Raw genomic sequence first — 23,827 nt, 5'->3', positions numbered from 1 at the left:
CTGCATGTTTCCCTCTGAAACTGAAAGACTATCACAGTTATGTTGTGTAGTTGAATTGAGTGTAACTCGGGGCTAAGGTTAGCTCTCTGCTTTTGGTGACTGGATTTATAAGTCCTCCTCACCTTTAACTTTACTCTTAACAAAACACTGGATTGCAGTCTTTCGTTATTTATTTCAGTTTTCCTAGATAAAATTTGGTACATACAGCCATCTTGCCATTCAGTCAAGTGAGATAGGACAGTTTTACAAGCTACCTTCCACAGAAGAGGCTGAGTCTGGGTAGTGTATTGCTTGCCTGATATTTTTAGCACAATAACTCACTAAACTGTTTGGGTTTAGGTATCAGAGAAATATGTAAATGCAAATCAAGCAAATAACTACAAGCACAAATTTTGACCTTTCTTAGTGAAAAATGAAAGAATCATATCTGAAAGTTCTGTAGGTGGGTTTCCTATTAAAGTATTTTGGGAACGAGCCACAGCAAAGATCTTTTCCCTCACTGATCGTTTCTTTTGTCCAAGACATATAGCCTGTAATTTGAGAAAACTGTTTCTCTGCCACAATGTTTTGTTAACCGGCCTTACCTTAATGCAGCGCAACTCGGCAATAGCACTAGAAATAGGAGCAGCAGGCACACTGAAAGCACAGCACGTAGGTCTCTGCTGAAGATTTATCAAAGCCTATGTGAACCTATGATAGGCTGGGTAAAATTCCTGTCACCTGATTTTCAGAATTTTGGTGTCAGTTGCTCTGTGCTAACAAAGCACAGTGTGCTGTGCTCCCTTCATCAACAAGGGAGAGAAGCTGGTGCCTTTGTAGAGAGTCCACCTGCCATATTTTATATCCCTGCAATAGGCTGGATTGTAGTTTTCACTGTCTACATTAACGTCACTCTCAGGGGAGCGGGAGAGACTGTAGACAAAGCTGGTCTGCTTAAGCTTTCACCTGGCCACATATTCCAATTTGTGCCACTTTGTGGATAAGTAGAAGCTTTTTATGTAGCTTCCCATTTTGATCACCATAAGCAAAGTTTCTGCTTTTCCTCTAGGAGTCAAGCCATGGTCCAACATCATGGAGATACTGGAGGAGAAGGATGGAGTTGATACGGAACTACTGGTTTATGCAATGACCTTGGTTAACAAGGTTTGTTTACTTTGTTGGCATGACTGGTGCAGATAATATTGCTGTTTTCAATTGTGTCATGGATTTCCCTGTTGAGAGTATGTGATGGAAGAGACCTGTCACAGAGAAGCTGCAGGACAAGCTATAATCAATCAGCACACTCCTGTAACTTGTGCTGCAGCCACCCAGAGGCAGCACCAGGGAGCAGAGGTGTTATTTTGGTGGTTGTTGTGTGGAATTGTGGTCTGACATGGCTCCTCTCCCAGGGCTGACAATGCTGTGCTAAAGGAAAACATGACAAAGTAACTCAACAGATTATCCAAGGGGAGAAGGAATGCAAGTGCTGGTGAAAAGATCACATGCTCACAAAGGCTTGTGTCATGCACAGTTTTCTAGTTCATATAGTTTAATTTTTTTTTTTTTTGCTGTGATATAAATATGATTAATTTAACAGGTCTGAGTGCTAGTAAGGGTGCTTCTGCTTAAAAAAGTAAGGTAACATTTTTTTCTGATTTCCTTATATTTTTTGGTGACTGGATTTGTAAGTCATAGTTTTGCAGTAAAGTCAAATATTTTCTGAAATATTGGCTTATGCTGTTGGGAGGGAGAAAATAGAAAGATCTTGAAAGTTAGAAATTTATAATTGTAAATTCCTTAAAAATCAGCATCTAGTCACAGACAAATTGTAGGGGGAGGGAGTACTAAAATTAAAGATTAATTTTTTTAAGAGCACAGAAAGCCAGCATACTCTTGGCAAACAAAATAATTGTGTGTTTTATGGTTATACTTAATAGGGCAGAGTATTAGGAAATATTATTATTACTCATTGTATTCACTTGAAAATGCTGATTTTGTTCGTGGGGGTTATACACCAAGCTGCCAGTTTATTGGGCTCTTGGCTACATGATTGGAATTGTGGGTTGCTTTTTGCTTTTTTGTTGGATTTTTGTTAGTTTTTGTTTGGTTTTTTTTAAATAAAAGGATTTCTTAATGGCAGATATTTTCCAGCAAATATGTCTGAGAAGGACTAACTTCTCCTGGTGATATTACTGATCTTACTGTACTTATGCTTAGAGTGACCTTTGCTCCTGATTCCACAGTAGTAAGGTTCCTCTTGATTTTAAAAGACCACCTTACTTTACTGCTGTACTCTTTCTGAAAAGCATCAGCAGTTACATATGCTTCTGTCTGTATCTGCTATTAAAGCCAAGGTGATCAGTCATTAATGTCTCTGCTTTCCACCTTGTTTTGTGTACTGATTCCTCATCCTGAGAGAGTTCTTTTCATCATTTGCACAGTTGTAACCTACCTGGTGTTTGACTTCCTCAAAGGTTTTCCCTGCTGATGCTGTTATTGTCCTGTAGTAGATTCCATTATTCTGAGTTTTTCAGTACATTTAAAGCTATTTTTAGGAGGAGGTAGTTCTTTAAAAACATTCAAAAAGAAAAAGCATGTCACAGTCAAAGAAGCAAGGCAGTTATGAAGATCAAGGAAGAGAGGAATCCCACAAATCCACACTTATAATTATGATCTGGCTTATGGGCAGCTTTATGATGTTTTTAATGGGATATTTTTCATGATTATAGAGAAAACAGCAAGCAGCATGTAACAGTTGTAATTTTTTTACCTCAAAGAGAATACAAAGAAGGCTCAGATGGTTTCGGCTTCTCTAGACAAGGAAATGTCAAAGTTTTCAGTGCGGGCAGAGTCCTCATGAAGGATTTGTCTTAAGGAAGCATGTCTGTACTTTTTTTTCTTTCTCCATGTATCCGTTTACAGACTGTGTTCCTTCCTGCTCCAAAGCAGAAAACATATCTGCCCAGACATAAGAATTGCTATAGTCCTTTTATCTTCTCCCTCTCTTTTATTGATGCTAAACCAATTTAGTTATGCCAATATTTTATTAACCCTCTCTTAATTTGTGAGGATTTAGGTATTAATGAATTTCTTAGATGAGAGTGATCCCAGTGCAGATACTTCTGATTATGCATAGTTCCAGTATAACCTTTGTTATTTTTCTTGGAATAGTTAGAAATTGAATTTGATATGCTTTAGGCTCTGAAAGTGAATCTGTGAGTGCAATGATGAACCATGCAAAGAAAAAAATATGTTATTGTCCAGTTCTGGTCAACAACATGCAGTGAAAAATGGATTTATACTGCTGTGTGATTTAAAATTATAATAACCAATAAAAGGCTGCTGACAGCAGCAGTTGCCAGTAAATACTACTTTATGCTGCTGTTTTTCCAGTCTACAGCTTGCCTTAGTTTGGATTTTAAAAAAGCTGTACTTGAAGGTGGGTGATCTGCATATCAACATGAAGATAATTTCCTGTTATTTTAGGAAGTAAATGCTCAGAGATCTAATTGTTCCTCCACCATTTTGCAGATAAACATCACATCCTACTGTGCATGAAGGCATTTTGGTCAGAATAGTTGCTGTCCATGTCTTTCATTTGCAACTGAAAGCCTCATAGTTGAACACTTTTCTATGATAATATTTCCACATCCAAGTTAAAGTTCCACTGAATGTGCAGTATGAGAACTTCATTTGCTGAATCCTTAGATTTTTACTCAATGCTAGGTGTCAGTTTAGGAAGGAACAAAATAAATGTGGTACCTGTTTTCAGCACTATGCAGGATGTTTTAGTTTCATAGTCTTCAGTGGGTTCTAAACAAAGTGCCATCCTGGAAAGAGAGAAATTTCTAATTAAAGCCTGAACATATAACCTTAACAGTTAATTGACCTTTGTGCTAAGAATTCCTGTTGTTGTGGATTTCACCAGTTAAGAATCCTGTAATGACTGAAGAAAATGTTGCTGTGTTGTGTTTAATTAGAAAAAAAAAATTAAAATGTACTTTGTTGGTACACATATTTCATGGCTTGCATCACAGGAAAGATGTGCTTTAACAAGACAGCCATGTCAGCTTCCCATTTCTCTCATTAGTCATGTAATCCAGATCCATTTTTCTGAATGTGAAGGTTCTTGGTGTAGGGAGGCAGCCTAGAGGGTCTCCTGTTTTCTGCACTCTGCTGCTCAGAGCCACCTTGGAGAAGATGGGCTCCAGAAAAACAGCATTCACAAAGCACAGTTCATCCCAGCCATGAGAGGATGTAACTCTTCTTGGAGAGGGCCTGGGTTTTGCATCTCTTTGCCTTGCTCTTTCTCTCCTCAGCTGGGAATATAGATAAATTACTTAGCTAATTGAATGGGAGAGAAGAAACTACTTCGGAGTAAACCTCTCTGATGAGCTAATCCAGAAAAACTGTGTTGCTTCCAGCATGCACTCTCAGGTATTTTGCAGCAGCAGCTCTGCATGGACTGGTTCCTGCAGGGAGGGATGTCCTTGCCCTGCAGGTAGGTGGCATGGTGTGTACAGTTGTTTCTGCTCAACATCTGCAGGATTAAACTAGTCCTTCTGCATCATGCATAAAGAGCAGTGAAAAATCAGCACAAAGTGACTAGGAATCAGTAGCAAACTGGAATAGGAATTAAGGAGTCAGTGTAACTTTAATAAGCCTTTTTAATTTGAAAGGGAGCAGAGGAGTCACTATCTCTGTACAAACCAATTTGTGCTCAGGGAAGATGACTGTTGCTGCAAGTGTGGAGGGCAGTAGGCACATGGTGCAGGATATTTCCTGCTATCCTGACATCACATAGCTGTGCATTGGACTTTTTCTTCTTAAGGTTAAACCTAAAAGAATCAGTAGGAACTGAGCTTTGCTCTTTTTAGCTAAGCATTTTGGGGTTTTTTTTCTCCCTCTTTGCTTTTATCCCTGTGTTTGATGGTTTAACATTCTCTGTTCTTTAAGTCTGCACTTGAATGCCGCAAGAAAGAATCCAACTGTGTATTTTAAAGACCTACATTTTCCATACTTTTTTGTATAAAATAACAACATTGATTTGTTTTGCCAATTATTCGTTTTTCTACATAGTGCAGAGAGTTGTTTGTTAAAAGCTGTGCCACTTGTTTTTTATTTTCTATCGGTGTCTCTACTCCCACATCATGGGTTTTACTTTATTGAAATCATACATAGCACCACTTGCCACCCACTTTTAAAATCCTTTGTTTAATTCTTTTCAAAACAAACAGATTTAAATGTTTTTCCTTTGATTCTTAGACGCTGTCAGGATTGCCAGATCAAGACTCTTTCTACGATGTGGTGGACTGTCTGGAAGAGCTAGGCATCGAAGCTATTTCACAGAGACACTTGAACAAGAAAGGAACAGACTTGGACTTAGTTGAGCAATTTAACATTTATGAGGTAACATAACATGCCCTGTTTTATGCATCTTACAGCTTGTGCAAACTTCAAAGCTGAGAGGAGGGGGGGAATGTAACCTAGGTGAAATTTGGTTATCTCTCCTATTTTGAAAGAAAAACATCTGGTTGCTGTAAGTACTGTACACATTTGTATATGTAACCTGCTATGGCACATAGCTGCCTTTTATGCAAAGGCATTTTGTATTAAAGCTGGGGCATAGTCCAAGGCAAACCAGCACATTTACTAGCCTCCTCTCTGCAACTGCTAGTTGCACATGCTGAAGCAAGTAGTTCTTCCCATGTGCGAAAGTATTCAGCTCATCAAAAAGGTTCAGCTGAGCTCAACTTCACAAGTACCACTTGTTCTGCAACTGAATATCCAGCAAGTCCGTGTTTAAGAGTTTACACTGGACCAGATCCTATGCAGTTTGCAGTAATGAGTGACTCCACATTTACCACCTGGGTATAAAATAACTTCTTCTGAAGCATTTATATGTAGGGGTAGGAAATCCAGTTTCTTAATAATTAGCCTTTTTTCAGATTTTGGGAAGTGTTGGAGGTAGGAGGTTTAGGCTGAAGTTGTAATGTAAATGTGAATTAGCGTTCTCATATGACAAAGTTAAATTACTTCATCACTGCCTAAGTCCAGCAAAGGATTTAATAGATTTGATTCTCCATTTTCTCCATCAGTTCTACTCCCATGCCACTTCACTAACTAGCAGAGTTAAGCTTTATACACAGCAATTTCTAGGAAGAGCAAGAGAAGGAGAGGGATCAGTAATGTTCTTTCTTTTTCTATCATCGGAGGCATCATCTTATAATGGCCTTTTTAAAATGTAGTGATTATTCTTAAAAGGATGGATTGGTTTTTTGTGCATGCTGCACCTACTGAAAGACTTGCAGAATTGGCAGTTGACTTAGTTGGTGTCAGCTTTTTCTTGATGACCAAATTAAATTTAAATATGTCTTTTCAGGTTCTTTCTTTTATCTGCCAATCCTGTTTTTTACCTGAAAAATCTGTTTTTCCTTACAGAAACAGATTTTACACCCCAAGCAGAGATATCTCACTTCCCCCCCTTTTTAAAAAAAAAAAACTTCTGGTAAGAATTACCAGAGTAACAAGACTAATAGGAACAAGAAGATAGGAATTCTTCTGATGGCACACATCACCCTTTCTGTACCTCTGCCCATTTGAGTAGATCTTTCACTTACAATGATTATTTAGATGTTAGGCTGCATTTCAGATGAGAGTCATTAGATACTACGTTGTTTCAGCCAGGAATCTCTCTCCTCATGTTTCTATTAGAGGTAGTTTCTATTAGAGGTAGTTCACATTGGCACATCTGAGGCGTGCAGCAGTTTGAGGTATTTGGCATTGCACCCATGCTAATTCCAGCACACTTTAGATGGTAACTTCCACTTAATCACTACAAGTGTCATGTCTGAACATGAAGAAGTGTTGAATCAGTCAATGCATGGAGCTTTTTCCTGTTAACATCAATAAAACCAAGTCTTTGCCTAAGTATTTTGGAAGGATATAAAGAGAACTAGTTGTCCAAGACTGCTCAGCTTCCTTGAAAATTTGGTCCCACATTAAAAAGACGACAAACAGATTAGGAGGCACGTAAATGTGTTGTTACAGGTCCTGTAATGTTGTATGCGAGACATCAGTATACAATGTTGTATGCAAGACATCAGTATATAATTCCATTGTTAGAGCTGCCACACTGCACTAATGGATAGACAGTGACTTTCGGGGATAGCTGTAGAAACAGTGACGCTAATTGGAGTTCATCATGTTGAGACCAGGAAATTTCTAAGCCTAGGTGTGAAGACCTGTGGTAGCTGAGGGGACCGTGTGGGCCTTGTTCCTTTGTTTCCCAGGTGACGCTGAGGCATGAGGACGGAGATGAGGGTGCTGAGCCGCCTCCCAGCGGGCGCAAGGACCGGAGGAGGGCCAGCCTCGGTGCGGGCGAGCGCAGGGGGCTGGAGCGCCGGCGGAGCCGCAGGCACTCGGCACACAACAGCATCAAGAGCACTTTGTCAGCCCCTGCCAGCCCCTGCGGGCAGTCCAGCTTCGTGCTGAGCCACGGGCAGCGCGTGGAGGAGCTCAGTGAGAGGTAAGGGCAGAAGCTGAGGGGTATTCCTTTCTTCTCCCGTCGCTTTCTGCTCATTGCACTTTATTAATATGATAGGCTTTTCTTTATCTTCCTCTTTTCATTGAAATAAAAATGAAAAAAACAAAAGCGTATTCAGAGTTAAAACAGCAGCACAAAAAGGAAATGGATTTGTGGGTGACTTACCTACATAGCTAAGTTCTTTGGCACCATCCATCCTAAGGAGACCCAAACCACACGACATAGAGCATTTGGTATGAGAACTAATTTCATCCATTGACAGATTTTATATTCACTATGTTCACATAACAGAAGATTGTAACAAGAGCATGGTAACGTTAATTCAGAGCTGTTTGTTCTGTGTATGTTACAGTTCATTCTTATTTTTTTTCCTCCTCTTCATTCCAGCATAAATATTTGCCTTTGAGGCTACAGCAGAGTAGTGAACATATCTAATGTTTTATAATTAGCAAAAGAGAGGCAGCAATGGCTAGCTGAGCAGCAGTCTGCAACAGTGGAGTCAGTTGAAGATGGTGTCTTTGCCAGTCCTATGATGGTTGGCTTAGGCTGTGTGTGCTTAGGAAAAAAAGGAGCTGCAGATCCTCAGCGTGTCTGACTGCTGCACAACAGGGCTGGAAGTAATTCACCACAGTTACATGTCTGATCAGCCCTCCTCTCTTTGATGTCAGTGCAGTGCAGCAAGCGCTGGTGGGCCTTCAGTTATCTAATGTGTTCTACATGCCTGAAATTTCAACCAAGATGAATCAAGCTCTGAGACTGGCTGTTGATTCTAAAGGGAATCTGGCTGACTAGCTCAGATGGTGATACATGAAAGCTGCAGACAGCAAAAGCTGGACACTGTCATCTCATTGCTGAAGATGCAGTTTGAAAAACTGAAGCATGGTCTGTACAAGAGCATATCTTGTATTAATTATAACTTTTGGGAAGTTCATTGAAGGTTTCTCTTGGGTGGCAGGGGATGTAAACTTAGAGTCTTAAAATCCTATGTTGCATGTAAAGCAGTCCTTCTTGCAAAGAGACCTGGGTTGACTAAAGTTTAATGGGTTCTGGCAATATGAAAATGTAAGACTCCAGATAACTGAAATAGTAGTTGAAGGTTGTATACCACATATATAGCACCTTATTTTCTTTTTTTTTTCTTCTTTTTTTTTTCTTTTTTTTTTCTTTTGGCATTTGACAACACATTAACACTTGTTTTCCATCACCTTCCATGGCCTGGTCTTTAGTGGGCTGCCAGCTGAGAGCCCCATGCTCTTACAGGCTGATAACAAGGATGACAGTGCATTTGAGGATGAGTTTAAAGCATCTTCAGAGTGAGTACAGCTGGGAGCTTCAGCTGCTCTGCATGGGATGCCTGTGCATGACCTTGGGCCCTGCTTCAGGACTTAACAATATGACTGGGAATCTGTAACCATGAATGTGGAGCAGATATTTATGGTTATATGATTTATATGATTTTTTTTTTTTGTAAAACTCATGAATTTGGATTGGAAAGGAGGAGATGCTTCCATTCTGCAGAAGGGAATTGTTCATTCCCTTACTGTTAATTAAACTGATAGAAGCCATCCAGGACAACAACTTCTACCAACATGTTTTTTCACTATTATTGTGTGTGCTTGCTAGCTTTATTTTGCAGGCTTCAGTAGCTTCTGATAAATTTGCATTTGAGCTAATTTTTAGTGGGAATAGAATAGAGAGAATAAAACCACAACAAATCAGTTTCAGAAGCTCTTTGAAATATTTTTTAACCAACATAACATAATTTCAATAATCATGCTACTTTTTTGAAAAAAAAATTAATATAGTTCTGCTTCACACGCTTTTTGACAGTGACATATTTTAAACCTTATTTTAAGTTTAAATACAAGAAAGAAATCTTTCTCTAAGCAGTGAATTTTAATTTTGTGTTGCAGTTATCTTCTGTAAGACAATAATTAAATTCTCTTCATTTCCATTTGGAATGTCCAGCTTACTCACCTGGCTCTGTAAGGAAACAGGCATGCAATTATGAATGTGTGTAATTCTGATCTTTACTTTGCATATTAGTTAAATAAAAATACTGCCTCAGCCCCCACCCCCATTATCCAGTCCTCTTAACAAGTAAAGGCAGGGAATTATTTGTAGCTAGCAAATCAGATTTTTTTCCCAAGGGACATTACAGACTACAAAGTATGTTCAGGATTTGAGGATGCAAGTTCTATGCTCAGTGGAATTGTTTAAGTTACCATAAAAAGAAGTTAGTCAACTGTTGGATCTTCTATAATTCTCATTTTTCTGGTAAAGTGTTTCTGGTAAACAAGCTTTTCAGATAAGCAGATTCTGTCCTTCACATTTTTAGATTCATTATCTGCCCAAATCTGTAGTTGTGGTAGGAAGAGGAAAAACAGCCTTCCTGCTTTATCTTATTCCAGTAACTCTCAACTTCTAGTGAAATAGTCCAGATGTGTGCAACAGTATCTCTACACCTGATAGCTAAATTGAGACCAAAAAAAAAAAAAAGGAAAGGAAAAAAGGAAAAGCCTAAAAGCCTTATGGCTTCTACTCATTAATGTTTAGGCAGAAAAATAGTGAAGTTGAATGTGTCCTTTAAGGTTTTTACAAATTTATAGAATTTGAATTAGACTAAAATGGAAAGAGGTTTTCTCTAATCTGATTTTCAAATTTGAGCATTTGGTCTTTATGGGTTTAAAGGACTTGGCTAGATTGATCTTGTGGCAGTTTGCATTTAAATTTTAAAATCCTATGTTAGAATATGATGCAGGCATCACTTGATTTTGTCAGAAGAAACGCTCATTATGACCCTGTTGCTTCCATTGTTAATGTTGTAGAGAGGAATCTATACAAATGGATAAAATTACTCACTACCTCTGTAAATTGAAAGTGACTTCTGTTCAGCCATGAAAGAACTGTCTCCTGCTAATGACCTTTTAGTTCATAACCCTGGTTCCTCTTGAGAAAGAAAAAAAATTTGACAGTAAGTTTTTGCAGTGCTCTATTTTCCAAAAAATAGTTACAGAATGGATTTCAGTCTTTATTCCTTCACTACATTTTCTTTCCCAGTAGGAATTGTAACAGTACTAATGATAATCTTACTGTGTTGTTCCTGCTAAAAGCTCTAAACTTTGTGTGTGGCTGCAGATGTCTTATGTCTGGTTTTACAGTGGATTAGACCCAGTGGAATTGCTTCTGATGAACACGGTTAGAGATTGAAGTTGCACTCATACACTGTACTAAGTTTTATTTTGGGAAATATTCTAGGTTATTTTTGGACTTCTGTACCAAAATCAGGAGAAGGTTCAAGTTCTTTCCCATCATTCTCCTTCCCACAATATTAATGTTTCTTTTCTTTGTAGCTCATCAGCTGTTTTGGCAATGGCTTTGCTTTTGTTTACCACATCAAACAGGTTGTCCACAATCATCTGCTTTGTGTCAACCGATAAGTCTTCCAAAAAGAGAGAAATTCATGGTGCCGGTAAAACAACAAAAAAAGGACAATATTGGCCAAATTCTGTTCTGTCTCACAATGCTCTATATCCAGAAAAGTTGTCTGAAGTCAATGGAGTTGTTCTGATCTATGCCAGGCTAATTGAGAGCAGACTTTGGGTTTTGAGCTGGGAAAAGTTGACAGTAAATGCTAAGGGCGACCAAAAGGAAAACTTGCAGGCCTTTTTCATCCACTTGGCAGCCTTTTTCCAAACTAAATGTATTGTTTTTTTGCCTGTGGTTCAAAACAAATAAGGATCCAAATCTGCTTTGTGTTAAAATAGTTTTCATGGAGAGCAAAGCTCAGCCTGATGTGCCTGTTACTAAATAAGTAAGTAAAGTTGATAACAACTACTAACTAAGAAAGGCCGAAGGTTGATTTAAAGGTCTGTACCTACTGCAGCATACTTTAATATCCCTGTCCTGACCAGCAGCAGGTCTGCTTTGCTAAAACTTCTTTCTCTTATCATGATGGCATAGAGCACCAATAAGCCCTGTGGGAACTTTGGTCCTGTTTAGCATGATGTTTTAGTGCTGTGCTGGAGGTATCTCCTAAGGCTTTCTGCCCTGGCCCAAACTGAGTGCTCTCAGTCTGTGGTCTAGCATGCTGCTTCTTATGCAGTAGTCTTTTAAACACATTCTTCCATGGGTTGTGTTGTTTGTTTGATTGTTTTCTTTTTAAAGTAAAGCTAGCTTTTTCCAGCCACACCATGGATAGAGACAGGGAAAAATGCAAGGAGTAGCATGGGATTTGCACTAGATTTATATTGTTATTGTATGCAGTGATTTCTGGCTAAATAAGCATTAAAAGGCAAATTTCTGTCTCTCTGTCTTTTAGTCTCTTCCTGACTGGGTTTCAGAAAGTAAAAGGCAGCCTGGTCAGAAGTTCTCAGTGCTCTCTTGAGCATGGCACAGCTTCTCTGAGTTCTGTACATCAAAATCAGAAACAAGTGCTCCTCCCAGTTTTTCAAATTAATGTTTCACATTTTGCTGTGCATTTCCTTTTCTTCAGTACTGCACAGAGACCATACTCATCTCTTGCTCTGGGTGTCCCATCAGAGCTGTATCAGCCAGACCTTAGCAAATATGTTCAAATTAGCTTCTGGGAGATTTACACTGACACCTCTTACCAGCATTTGAGTGAACAGCTCCATCACTATGGAATTAGTTACAGGTCAAAGACTGAGGTTTATGAAGCTGTAAATAGCTAGAATTAGGTGTTTTCCTCTCTTCATTAGACTCTGCTTTTTATTTCCATAGCTTTGCTTTGTTTTATATTATCAAAAACCACCAAATAATTGCTAAGATTGATCTTATAATACTAAACACATTCAGCTAGAGATAACCTGGCCATGGTTAGAATGTTCTTTTCAGTATTCCTGTGTTTGACACCTAACAAATGAAAGAACTGACTGCCATCTTAAGAACTTATCAGAGTGGAGCCTGCAATCTGCATCAGTGACCAAAGCTGCCCTTAGTAAGCTTTATCTTAGTAGACCATGAGGCTAAAAAGATATGAGGAGGACCAACTGTTCAGGTCCATCTGAGGCTTCCATATTTTTAAATTTGAAGAAAGCTGGCCTTCAAGAGAGCTAAATTGATAAGGTAAAAACAACAGAGAAACAGGGAATTATGTATCTATGAACTTGGCTTTTTTTCAGGGTCCTGCCTGGAAGCCTGTTAGTACTGTTCCTCTGAGCAAAGAGTAGCACAGGGAATTCCAAAGTTTCCCACAAATTCCTAGGCTAGCTGGACACAGCTCCATGGCATGGTGCGCCCTGGGCTCAAGGTCCTTAACACCCTTTATGGGCCTAGAAAAAAACAAGCAAATAGTTGTCTAAATAAAGGAAAGCTGTGCTGAGAAGTTGTAAGGTCCTGTTTGTTAGAAAATGCATGTTTCTGATGTTTGAGGATTGCCAAGATGCAGGCAGAAATTGTGATGCTATTTTGGTTTTACCAGAAAACAATGAATACAGCTGAGCCTCTGATGCTAAGCATTTTTTGGCTCAGCTTTGGATTCCTGATGAGTTTCTAACCAACAGCACAGACCTTAGTTTGCTTATTAGTCCTCATTAACTGATTGTTCAAATTGCTTCATGTAAAGCCAGGACTGCAGGGTTGGTTTGCCCAAGATACAGCTGAGACTTGTTTTTTTTATTATCATGATTTTCCATGTTTTCAGACATCCCAAACCATAACTAATCTTTTATTTTTCTCTAGCATTTACTATGGAAAAATTCTAGTTTTGTCATGATGTTTCAAGTTCTGGTGACTTTGCACAACACTATAAGAAGAAAATATTTGATTGTATAAATACTTAATGGGTATAGATCAAAGATAAAGTGGTGGGTGGGGTTTATTTCATTTTATTTAGGATCTCTTAGAGTTGCTGTTTATGTCAAATATGATGAGTGGTATATAGATATTAAACAGCAAAGTGGGGAGACTCAACATCATCATTTGATGTAAGACTCAGGTTGTGGTATACATTACTAAAGGCCCAGATGAGAGAGGAAGTTAATTTTTCTTTTATTGCTGTAATAGAAAGAAACACATTGGTTGGTTTTTTTTTTTTCCCATGATGTTTATCTCTGGTTCCTAGTTTTGGATATTTAAAACAACTGAGGCATGAAATTAGACAAAGAAAACATCTCCACAATAAACATGCAGGCACAAATCTGCGGATGTGAATCTCTTTAATACATGTACATACACATAGACATACACATATACATATGAGCAGAGCCACCCAGCATTTGTGCGTGCTTTGACATTGAATGGCATGTGATCAGTTATGAGGGAGATAATAACTTTTCACAGTTTTGTTGGTACGGGTGAAAATGAAAATGGGATATAAAAAAGAAGAGGTTTTGGAAAGATTTATCTATGAAATGAAATGGCTTGGTAAGGTAGCCAAGATGGTGTCTGTTCATAGCATCAGTTCTTTATTAGTCTTTGACAACAATATCATATAAAAATCTCACCTGCTATGTTAAGTTTGGAGCAGGAGAACACATTATTTCTTCTGCGCCGGTAGGATTTGAAGCTTTAAGTTCAGCAGATTCTAAAGGAGAACCCTAATAGTGTGAAATTTGCAATCTTCCTCTTTGTAAGAATATCTTGGAAGCTCCCATAAGGAATGCAGTAGAGGAAGATGCATAAGATAGGTTAAGAAAAATATTTTTTTAAAGCCATACCATAAAAAAGGACTGCGTTGATGTATAGATAGGGATTGACCAAATAAGTAATAATAATAACAGAAAAAATTAAAATCTACAACTTGATGAGTATCCCTGGTCCATGTCCAATTACTGTTTCAAGTTGATATCATCTTTTTTTTATGATTTAAAACATCTCTGTAGGTGTGTGTCAGGTTTTCTAGTAGGGATACTCTTTTCTGACTGCACATCTCTCTGAAAGGAAACGTTTTATGCTTGGTATATATACATGCAGAGTCTAGTTAACAGGAGTGCACTTTGCTGTAAAGGCAATAGGAGATTTTCCTATTTGAACTTCAGGAGGAATCAAGAAAGCACTGAAATTTAAATAGATTATAGCTGCATGGCAAATGAAATCACAGCATGCCTTAGCCTAATTATTTTACTTTGTTTTTTTCCACTGTGTGTTTATCTTTCATGAGCTACCTGAGGAAATGCAATGCCAGACCAGGGTGTGAATGCATTTCTCTGGATCTCTATGGTAGTGTCTTATGCACTGGAGTGTACATGTCTTAGAGAGTTCACTTCTCCAGTGTGCTCCCAGTGTTTGTAAACATGATCCTCTGAGAACAGGAAAGGCTTTTTTACACAGAGGATGCAATGGTGGGGGGCAGAGGGAAAAGACAGCAGCTTGGTATTTCCCTTTGAAGGGTCAATAACAGTGGCCTTCAACTGTTAGCCAGTATGCACTTCCAAGCTCTGAAAATAACATTTCTTCTCTCATTCTGTACATGTTTCAGTATATATTGCTCCAAAAATCTATCTGCATCATTATTCTGTTTCTTTACCTCTCTGTTCTTAAAAATGTAAAAACAGCAATGCTGTTCAATGATCAGAGAGTTGTGACTCTTGAAGTCTTTGCAAAGCCTTGCCCGTATCTTATGCAATGTTCTGCTGTCTTGCTCTGCTTTGATGTGTCCTGTATAAACCAACTGCAGCAGTTAAGTCTGGAGGCATTGCCTAGGTATTATTTAGGTTGCTGATCATAAAAGCTGTTGCTGATCATAATTGAGGGATAAAAACGTAACAGGAACCTAAAGATAAAAGACAGCTATGAAGGCATAGTGAGTGCATGTACTTCACGGTATTTGACATTTCCTCACCTTTTTGTCTGGACTGTTTTCTTTATCTAGGGCAGAAATACCAGGATCATTTTTCTTTTGACCTTTGTAATTAGTCACTTTAGTCTTCCTGTATGCAAAAGGTCAAATTTTGAGGCTTTGTAAGTACATTGTTATCCATATAATTTTATCTAATTTCATCTTCAGATAATTCTACCAACTGCAGTGGAATAGAAATAGGTAGTGGGGTTAATAGGTGGTTTCTTTGGTTTTATTTTTAATGGAGGAGGAAAGTGTATTGCCATATCTTTATACAGACTTATAAATGTTGAATTTGAATTATTACCACTTTTAGCTTTCACCTAAAGGACTAGTTGAATCTGTTTTGGCAGCTAGGATAGAAGAAAGGAAGAAAGAAGCAAAAGAAGTGTACCAAAGCATTTGTTTATTTTGCAAGGATTTAGGAATTTGGCTATGAATTGTGCCATCTAAGCTATAAAAGTGGAATTGAACTCATAAATTGAAGAAAATGGCAAGCAATGGCAAGAGAAAATAAAATTACATCCACTGTGACTTATATCTTTCCTTGATGGGACATTTTTCAGTTTTTCTTTGCTCATTTGGAGTTCAGGGATGCAGCTGTGCACGAGGTAAAAGAGGTCAGAGGTTTTCAGGAGAGAGGGTGGAAAACAACCTTGAAAGGAAAGTTTGTGACATCAGCTGTAGTATGCAATTTTAAATAATATTGTGAAATGGGTAATGGTGGTCTTATTTCACTGAATGTGCTTTGTAGGCCTGGTCACAGAATCATAGAGTGGTTGGTGTTGGAAGGGACTTAAAGATCATTTACTAGATCTCATGAGTTAGCTTCTATGTGCATTTTATGTGTTGACCAAAGTCTTGGTAGCCTAATTGTGCCAAGATGATAATTTTTTCCAATGTTCTATATTCGGGTTCATTACTGGTTAAATTAATCCTGAATTAAAATGATTTGAAGCGTATCTTACCTTTTCAAAGTTTCCTTTGATACTGAGCAAAGCAGAATGTGTTTCTGTGCTCATGCTTATTTGTTGGTGTGGGTTTTTGTTTGGTTTGGTTGGGGTTGTTTGTTTTTTGGGGCATTTTTTGTTCCTTTAGGACAGCCTTTGATTCTTCTTTTAGCTCTACCTTTGGAACTTTTTTGGAGGCAAGTAGTGAGAAACTTGTGTTTCTGGGCTACAAGCTAGAAAGAAATCCTAAGTTCTTTCAAGCTGCCTTCATCAAAACTCTGCAAGGAGACTGGGGAGAGTCTGGAGAACACAGAGACTACACAAAACCTTGTACACATTGCTCAGCTCCAGAGTCCAGTGTGATAGAAAGAGCAAGTTTTGGTGCTTTGAGTTCTTGTAGACTAAGACCCATTGTCTTCAGAGTGCTCTTACTTTTAAAATCATCCAACTGTGACCAGGTTAGGTGTGTGTGAGTTGCAAGGTCTGGCATCTCAGGGACTCTGCCCCTGCCTTCAGCTAAACTTGTAGAAGAGTCCATTTCTTATAATTTCCTTTCATCAGTCTGCATTTATTACTGCTTTTCTCTTTGCAGCTTTGAATAGGTATTTAATATCAGCTGGGCAAGTTTCCATTCTAAAAAGGAGAGAAGTTAATCCTTTAGTTCTAAATTCTCTGTCAAGATTTTGTTTGTCTGTCTAATGGTTCACTCTCCATAAACTGCACTTTCATAGTCTTTTTTAATATGCACATTATTTTTAGGGGCTAAAAATACTGTAATGTCAAGTTTTAGTTGAAACGACTGAGCAAAACCTGTGCTCTAGATGATGTTTGTTAGTTGCCATGATCAATGATATACTTTCTAAAGATTAGTGGGGGGTGGGGTTTTGTTTATTTGTTTAGGTTTTTTAGCCTGTAGCAGTAATGCATTTTAAAGATTGCATTTTAAACAGAGTGATTGTTTTGAAATTTGTTTTCAGTGCTATAAAGCTTTTGTTTAAATATTTCTAACCTGATGGCTTTTATCATGGAACTGAAGTTACCCAGGAACAGTTAGTCTTAAGGTTAGCTGAATATATGTGATCCTTCTACATTAGCTGAAGACCTTCTTCCCTGCCACTGGATAAATATTTTCCTTTTGTAAATGGGATAGATTCCTCTGCACTACTAAATACCATGCTGGCTTCTGAACCTCATTTAATTGGAAAGCTCCCCATGAGTCCTTTTCTCTTAATTTAATTCCACTACTGCATTGACTCCAAATTTGCATCTGTATGTGAGAGGGACAATGAGCTTTTCCACACCTTCCCTTCTCCACTGCATACAGAAATGAACACATAACTCTGAACAGTTCAGATGAGTTCACAAACCTGTCTGCTGTTGTGTTTGAGCATCTGACTCCAGTTAGTGTTTTCCCATTTTAATAAATATTCACAAGGAAATTTTCCTTTTGTACCCTTAGGAAAGATTTAGTTAGCAGGTACTACCTGTTTTGTTGGATGGAATATCTGTCCTCTGACAAGACTGAAATGACTGCCACTGTTGCTGTGTTTAAAAGAAGAACATACATCATTCCTGCCTGTGAGTTTACCCCTGTTCTCTGATCTGTATCTGAGCCCCCTTCTGAGGATACTCAAGGACTCTGAGTTTAGTTGCTAAAAGAGTGTTGAGTATCTCCCCTATGCCATCACTTATTTCCTTTGCGCAAGTTTTCCTTGACCACATTGGCTCCCCAGACTGGAGGGTGTGCCTGCCTCTGTGCACACTGATCATCCCTCCTACCAAGTCACACAGAGCCAGATCCTTCCTCTGGCTTTTTCAACCCCTTGCCATGTAGTTCCTGCACTCCTGCACTTAATAATAGCAAAGGAAAAGAGCTTTCCAATCAAAGCTTCTTCTGAGAGTTTGACCGAGACCTCAAGGACCCTTTGAGGAAGGAGTTATTGGCATGACAGAAGAATTATCACTCTGTAATCTCTAAATTTTTTTTTCAACTCCTTTATCCGTGCTGTGTAAACTCCTGTTGCTTTCGCCATGCCCTCATAAGGTGGAATAAATTCTCAAATAACTCTTTCAAATTAATTAGATCCACCATATCAAATGAGTATTTCACAAATGATTTTTGGAATTTTGACACAATTGAGAAGAGGAGAAATTTTGACATCATCAATGTCGAATCCTGGTGGGAGCTTTAAACACAGCAATAATGGGGACCCTCTTGTTCATATAAGCAATAGCTGTGCTGCCAGCATTACAGGATGCATTGTACTCTAAACAGACAACCACGATCCTACAGAGCTTAATGAGTTATTTCTTAGATCTGAGTGCTGTAGGACAAGCAGATACAGAGGTTTCCCTTCATAGGAAATAGCAGAGCTTGAGCTAGTAAGAAGGGATTATATGAATGCTCCCTGGTCCAACTCTTTCTTTTCTTTTTTCCAGTAAATGAATAAATGTGTGAAAGTTGAGAGGTGTCAGTGTAAGGGAGGTGCATATTTGTGGGCAGGACAGGGAGATGATGAGATGACAACTGAGATGGTTATGTCACTAAGTCACTTTAGGAATGGTTGAAAGTGTTCACTCTGTAAATGTTTGCCAGAGTATTGGAAAAGTTCCAGGCGCCGCCATTTGCCTGGTTATTCTGTAACTCCACATAAATGCATCAAATTTTAGATTTACACTTTACATTGCACTCAATGAGTTCATGATCTCACACTGTAAATATTCATTATTCTTATAACATGGAAACTAATTCTAAATGGGAAAAGCCATAGAGCATCCCTTCAGAATCAGAGAAAAGAAAACAAGCTTTCAGGAAAATGCAAGGAATAGAAGTGTCTTACAAACTTCATTACTGATTGAATTTATTTTTTTTTTGCATGGAACATAACTTAATGGTGTACACATTATTAAATCAAGTGGAGAACTGTATCAACTGCAAATATATCTTTGTGAGTCTGTTGGTTTGGGAAGGTGAAAAGCATAGATACGAGGGATGGGAGGCAGACAGTGTAGCTTTTCCATTATGTTTAATATAGTTTTCCTATTTTGTACATGTGGTTTTTAGGTTGTGGAGGCTTTATGCATGACTTCCACTTCTCTTCTGCCGGAATTGCTGCTGAACTGAAGCCTGCTTTGACCATAGTAATGACTCTACTGAAATAATTCGTGTACTGGCATCTGATAACTTAAATAATGCTATTTGCTAATAGTCCTGAACTGATTTGGTCTCTGTTGTTTCTAACTCAGTGGTTCACCCTGTTCTCTTTTCCAGTTGAGCTATTGGTTACTTAGCAGGAATGTTTTATTTGGTTTAATTTAGGAAGTGTGATGTCCAGTGCCAGCTGTCCCATACCAGCACAGCGTGTACTGTCCTTTAGGCCAAAAAGACAGAACTTAATGACTAATGAGTTGAACATTGCTATTGCCATGAATGCTTTCCATTAATGCCTCTGCAGGTAGGGCAACTGCAAATGGAAAGTAAAGGTCAAGAAAAATCAATGGCAGCTTTTAATCTTAAAATAATAGTAAAAATGTTAATAGGGGAGAGGATAATAGTTTTATATCAGTATAAACAAACACATACTTATGCAAACACATACTTAGCAGGAAGTTTTAGGTGGACTAACATAAGAGGCCCATAACTTCATCAGGTTCTTCCTTCCATTTCTAACTTCATTGCATTTCTTTTCTTGGGGACTCATGTTGTTTTCTCTTCCACCTTCTTTCTTTCCATCCCACTGCATGCCTCTTTCCTTGGTCTGACCTCAGAGAGGACGAGTATGAAGAGGAGGAAGAAGAACAGCCAGTCACAGAGCCCAATACTGAGGATGAGGGGGAGGAAGAGGCCAATAGGCAGGTCAAAGCCAGGTACCAGGATTCAGCATTTTCCCTCCACCTTTTCTTCAGGCTCTGGCGTGAACTCACCAGCCCAGTGTGCAGCAGCATCCACCTTTTCACTCACATTCCTTGATCACCTGTTAAAGCCACTCCCCACAGAAATATTTTTGCATTTTAAAGCTTTGGGGAAGGGACTGGGGGGTGGCAGTGCTAACAGAAACACTCTATTATGTAGGTTCAGTGCACTATAAACTGTCTGCACTCACTCCCTTTAGGTAATATTCACAAATCCTAAAAGCTTTAGTGAAAAGCATAACTTTAAGCACGGTTTGGTTTAACTTCTTAGTTAAGGCAATGATGAAACACCACAATGCTTAACTGAGGATGTTGTTTGGTTTCTTAGGTTTTCATCCCTGTCTTCACCTTATTAGGAATATCTGTTGCTATGCAGTAAATTGAAATTTTTTGAATGCTGCCTTAGATTCCATATAAGTTTTGTTCATGTTTTAATAGCAAAGAACTACTTTGAGGCAAAACTGATATAGATGTGTATATAATATATATATATATATATACACATACATATGTTTATATAAAATTTTATAAATGTCTGCCGTTATATCTATATATACAGATATAAGCAAATCACCAATCAATATGCTTTATCACTTATCAATACTCTTGTGTAAAAATTTTCCACTTATTTCTGAGATATATATATATATGTATTTGGCATTTGGCAACTTGATCCTAATAAACTGAAAGCAAGAAAATATATTCTTTGTTCTGGACAGCCATTTGATTTAGGTTAAATTGTTTGGCTTTGCAACCCAGCAAATGAGATTGGAATTTTATTTTTTTTACATAAACCACATTCATGCAGACACTGTACAGCAAGAAGGAAGAAAGGAAACTGTTTAATGTGTGAATTCCAAAGAAAATACTGTACTTTTGTTATTATTATCTTCCAGTCTGCAAATCTTGCCAATGGCTGCCTGAAACTTCAAAATTAAGTGACAATTTCCTCAAATCTGATTCTTAAAAGTCAAATTTAAGACACAAGTTACTGGTGAATCTCATGAGTATACTAAAATATTGCTTTAAAAAGTGAGGAAGAGCCTCATTAAGAAATGTGAAGAGCATAATATGTTTTTAGGTCATTGGTCTTTTTAAGGTAATTATCTCTTTAAGATAACTAGGTGATATTCCCATGACTTTCCTAAGAACCTTTTTTTCACTGTCTCTGTAGCATTAAAAAAATTATCTGTAACGTGGCTATTTGTGTTGGATGCTGACATCCAGGTAGGACTGGCCTGGCTTCAGTGTCTCCTGTCAAGCACAGCAGGTGTGATAGATGAAGGTTTCCAGATTTTCCATTGAGAGAACAATTACCTGGTATACACCTGATGATTTAAGTGCATAAGATCCCAACATATCTAACATAAATTTTGGTTTTGTTGCCTATGCTGTGTCAAGCCCACAGTCCTCAAATAAGAACTGTACCTTCCATGCCTGCTGGGGGATTGCAGAAGTGCTCTTGGGAGAATGAAATCAGCCACACCAATGATCCAGCCCAAAGCCAATGCACAGTGTTTGTGCTGGAGTTCCTAGTGAAAACAGACACCCTGGAGTGCAGATCCCATGGCTTCTCACCTGCTTTGTGCCTTCTGTCACTCACCAACAGCTGCCTTCAGCAGAGCAAAGCAGATGTGTTTTGTCTTTTCTTTGATGCAAACTCTGCAAGTCTCTATGAAAGACCAGCATGGAATGCTGACACTCAGAGAAACCAGAAATTAGTGCCTTCATACCTAGAAAAATATTTGTTAAAGTGCTGCTTTTGAAATTATTTTAAACTTGATTTTTTACTGAACAGTGTTAGTTGAGTATTTTTTTTATTTTCATCTTTGTTGGATGAACAATTTTAGTAAAAAGATCAGATTCCCAGGGAGGATAATAGCCAGATATCAGACATTAGAGATATCTATATAAGATAGCTGGACTTGGAGAAGCAGTCCTGCAGACTGTATCTTGAACCATCTGTACTCCATGGAGTGTTTTCCAGTGTGCTCAGTCTGCTTTGTACTGCTCTGACAATGTTTACAATCTAACTTAAAATATATGAAGATTGTTCCAAAAATAGATGTGAAAAGGCTCATGAAAATTAGTTCTGAAGCCTATAGGTTAAATCCCTTCTTTTCCTTTAGAATGAGTTGTTTCTTTTCCCCAGTATTTCCAGCCACAAGAAGAATCCCACTGGGATACAAAGATGTGAGTTCTCTTTATTTAAAAAGATGTGATGATTGTCTAAATTGTGGAAGTTTTTGTTTGACTCTTCTTTGGTTTTTTTTCCCTGCAAGCGATACTATCTGTGATCTCCCCTCGCCCCATTTTTCTCTCTGCTTCCCTTTCTAATGATTTTTTCCTCCTGCAGTGAGGTTCCAGATGTGCATGAGGCTGTGAAGGAAAGCTTTTCACAGTGTTCTGACTCTTCAGCTGTCTCCAGTGCCATTTCTCCAGCTGAGAGGCCTCTCACCTGCTCTAGAGCAAAGAGCTTTTCTAGCAACTCCTCTTCTGTGCCTGACTCATCTATCTCTCATCATAATTCTGTCCTTTCATCACCATCTTCACCTGCAACAGCATTGCTGAGCTCTCCCCAAAATTCCTCAGCATCCATTACTCCAAAGGCATCTCCAACAGTGGAGAAATTGCCTTATGTACCACACACTCCTTTTCACCTCTTCTCGTATGACTTTGACGACTCTCCAGCATCTGTGAAAGAGAAGGAAGCAGAAATGATGAGGGAAAACAGGTAGATTTTATAAAGCTAACAATAATTTTTAGATAAATTAATAAAACCTTTCAAGAATTTTACAGTGCTAATAATGCTACTCTATGTGTTGTATTATTTCCAGAACATACTATTTCTAATTTTAGTCCTGTAAGCCTGTATTTTGATTTGATATTTTCCCCTTGCCTTTGCTGACATCATTACTCTTCTTCCAGGTCTGTAGTTGATAAATATCCTGGCCTCCTCTATAAAGGAGTGGGTAAATAACCAATAGTTTCCAAGAAAGGAGCACCATTTTGCTCTCATTTACAACAATGTAATTTACAGACATGTTTTCATGAAAATTAATGGAGCTCTTCTGCTATAAAATCAAGAGAGGTCAGATCAGCACTTGAAATTCAGGGGTAAAGTCCTGGCTTCAAAGGCTGAACTGCCAAATCCTAAATTTGTTTTCTGGTTACAGTGCATGTCCATCTCATGTGCAATTTCAGCTCATGCTTGTAATAAGAGATCTATAAAGATAATATAGCACTCAGAATAGACAGTTTTATCTCCACAACATCTGTTGAATTTACTTGTTCCTCATGTGCTTATCTTAGTTTTTAACTTTAATTTCCCCATCCCACCCCTCTAAAATAAAACAGAAAAATATTGTTTTGTCTCATCTGTTTTCAAGTGAAAGAAATTGACAGTAAGTAGCACTAAAAACAATGACAGAGAATCACCTTGAAGAGGTTGATGATTTTTTGCTGTCTCTTACAGTTGTCATTGTTGTTTGAATTAGGTGCTGAAAATGTACATTTATATTGCATGCGTATTTACTTCCTCTCTCCAGCAGTCCCTCTGAGTTTCTGCGTGTGAACAAATGTTTTGATTCTTTTGATCCTTTTAATTTTTGATCTTTCTCTCCTAATAAGTGGGTGTGT

The 23,827-nt window shown here is 38.2% G+C and overlaps 1 protein-coding gene across 4 annotated transcripts in view; it reads left to right on the top strand.

Moving 5' to 3' along the window:
• FHOD3 (formin homology 2 domain containing 3) overlaps nucleotides 1–23,827 on the top strand; it is a 374,964-nt gene that overhangs the window by 255,916 nt on the left and 95,221 nt on the right. For all 4 annotated transcript variants that reach the window (XM_054284852.1, XM_054284853.1, XM_054284851.1 and 1 more), the window contains exons 8-10: nucleotides 1,049–1,143; nucleotides 5,245–5,388; nucleotides 7,272–7,507. In XM_054284852.1, the coding sequence (XP_054140827.1) occupies nucleotides 1,049–1,143; nucleotides 5,245–5,388; nucleotides 7,272–7,507 (475 nt within the window). The remainder of the gene's footprint in view (nucleotides 1–1,048; nucleotides 1,144–5,244; nucleotides 5,389–7,271; nucleotides 7,508–23,827) is intronic.

This window comes from Melozone crissalis, unplaced genomic scaffold, assembly GCF_028551555.1.
Source record: "Melozone crissalis strain CALT ecotype California unplaced genomic scaffold, PUWL_Pcris_2 ptg000042l_1, whole genome shotgun sequence".
Lineage (NCBI taxonomy): Eukaryota > Metazoa > Chordata > Aves > Passeriformes > Passerellidae > Melozone > Melozone crissalis.
This window is presented reverse-complemented; position numbering and strand designations above follow the sequence as displayed.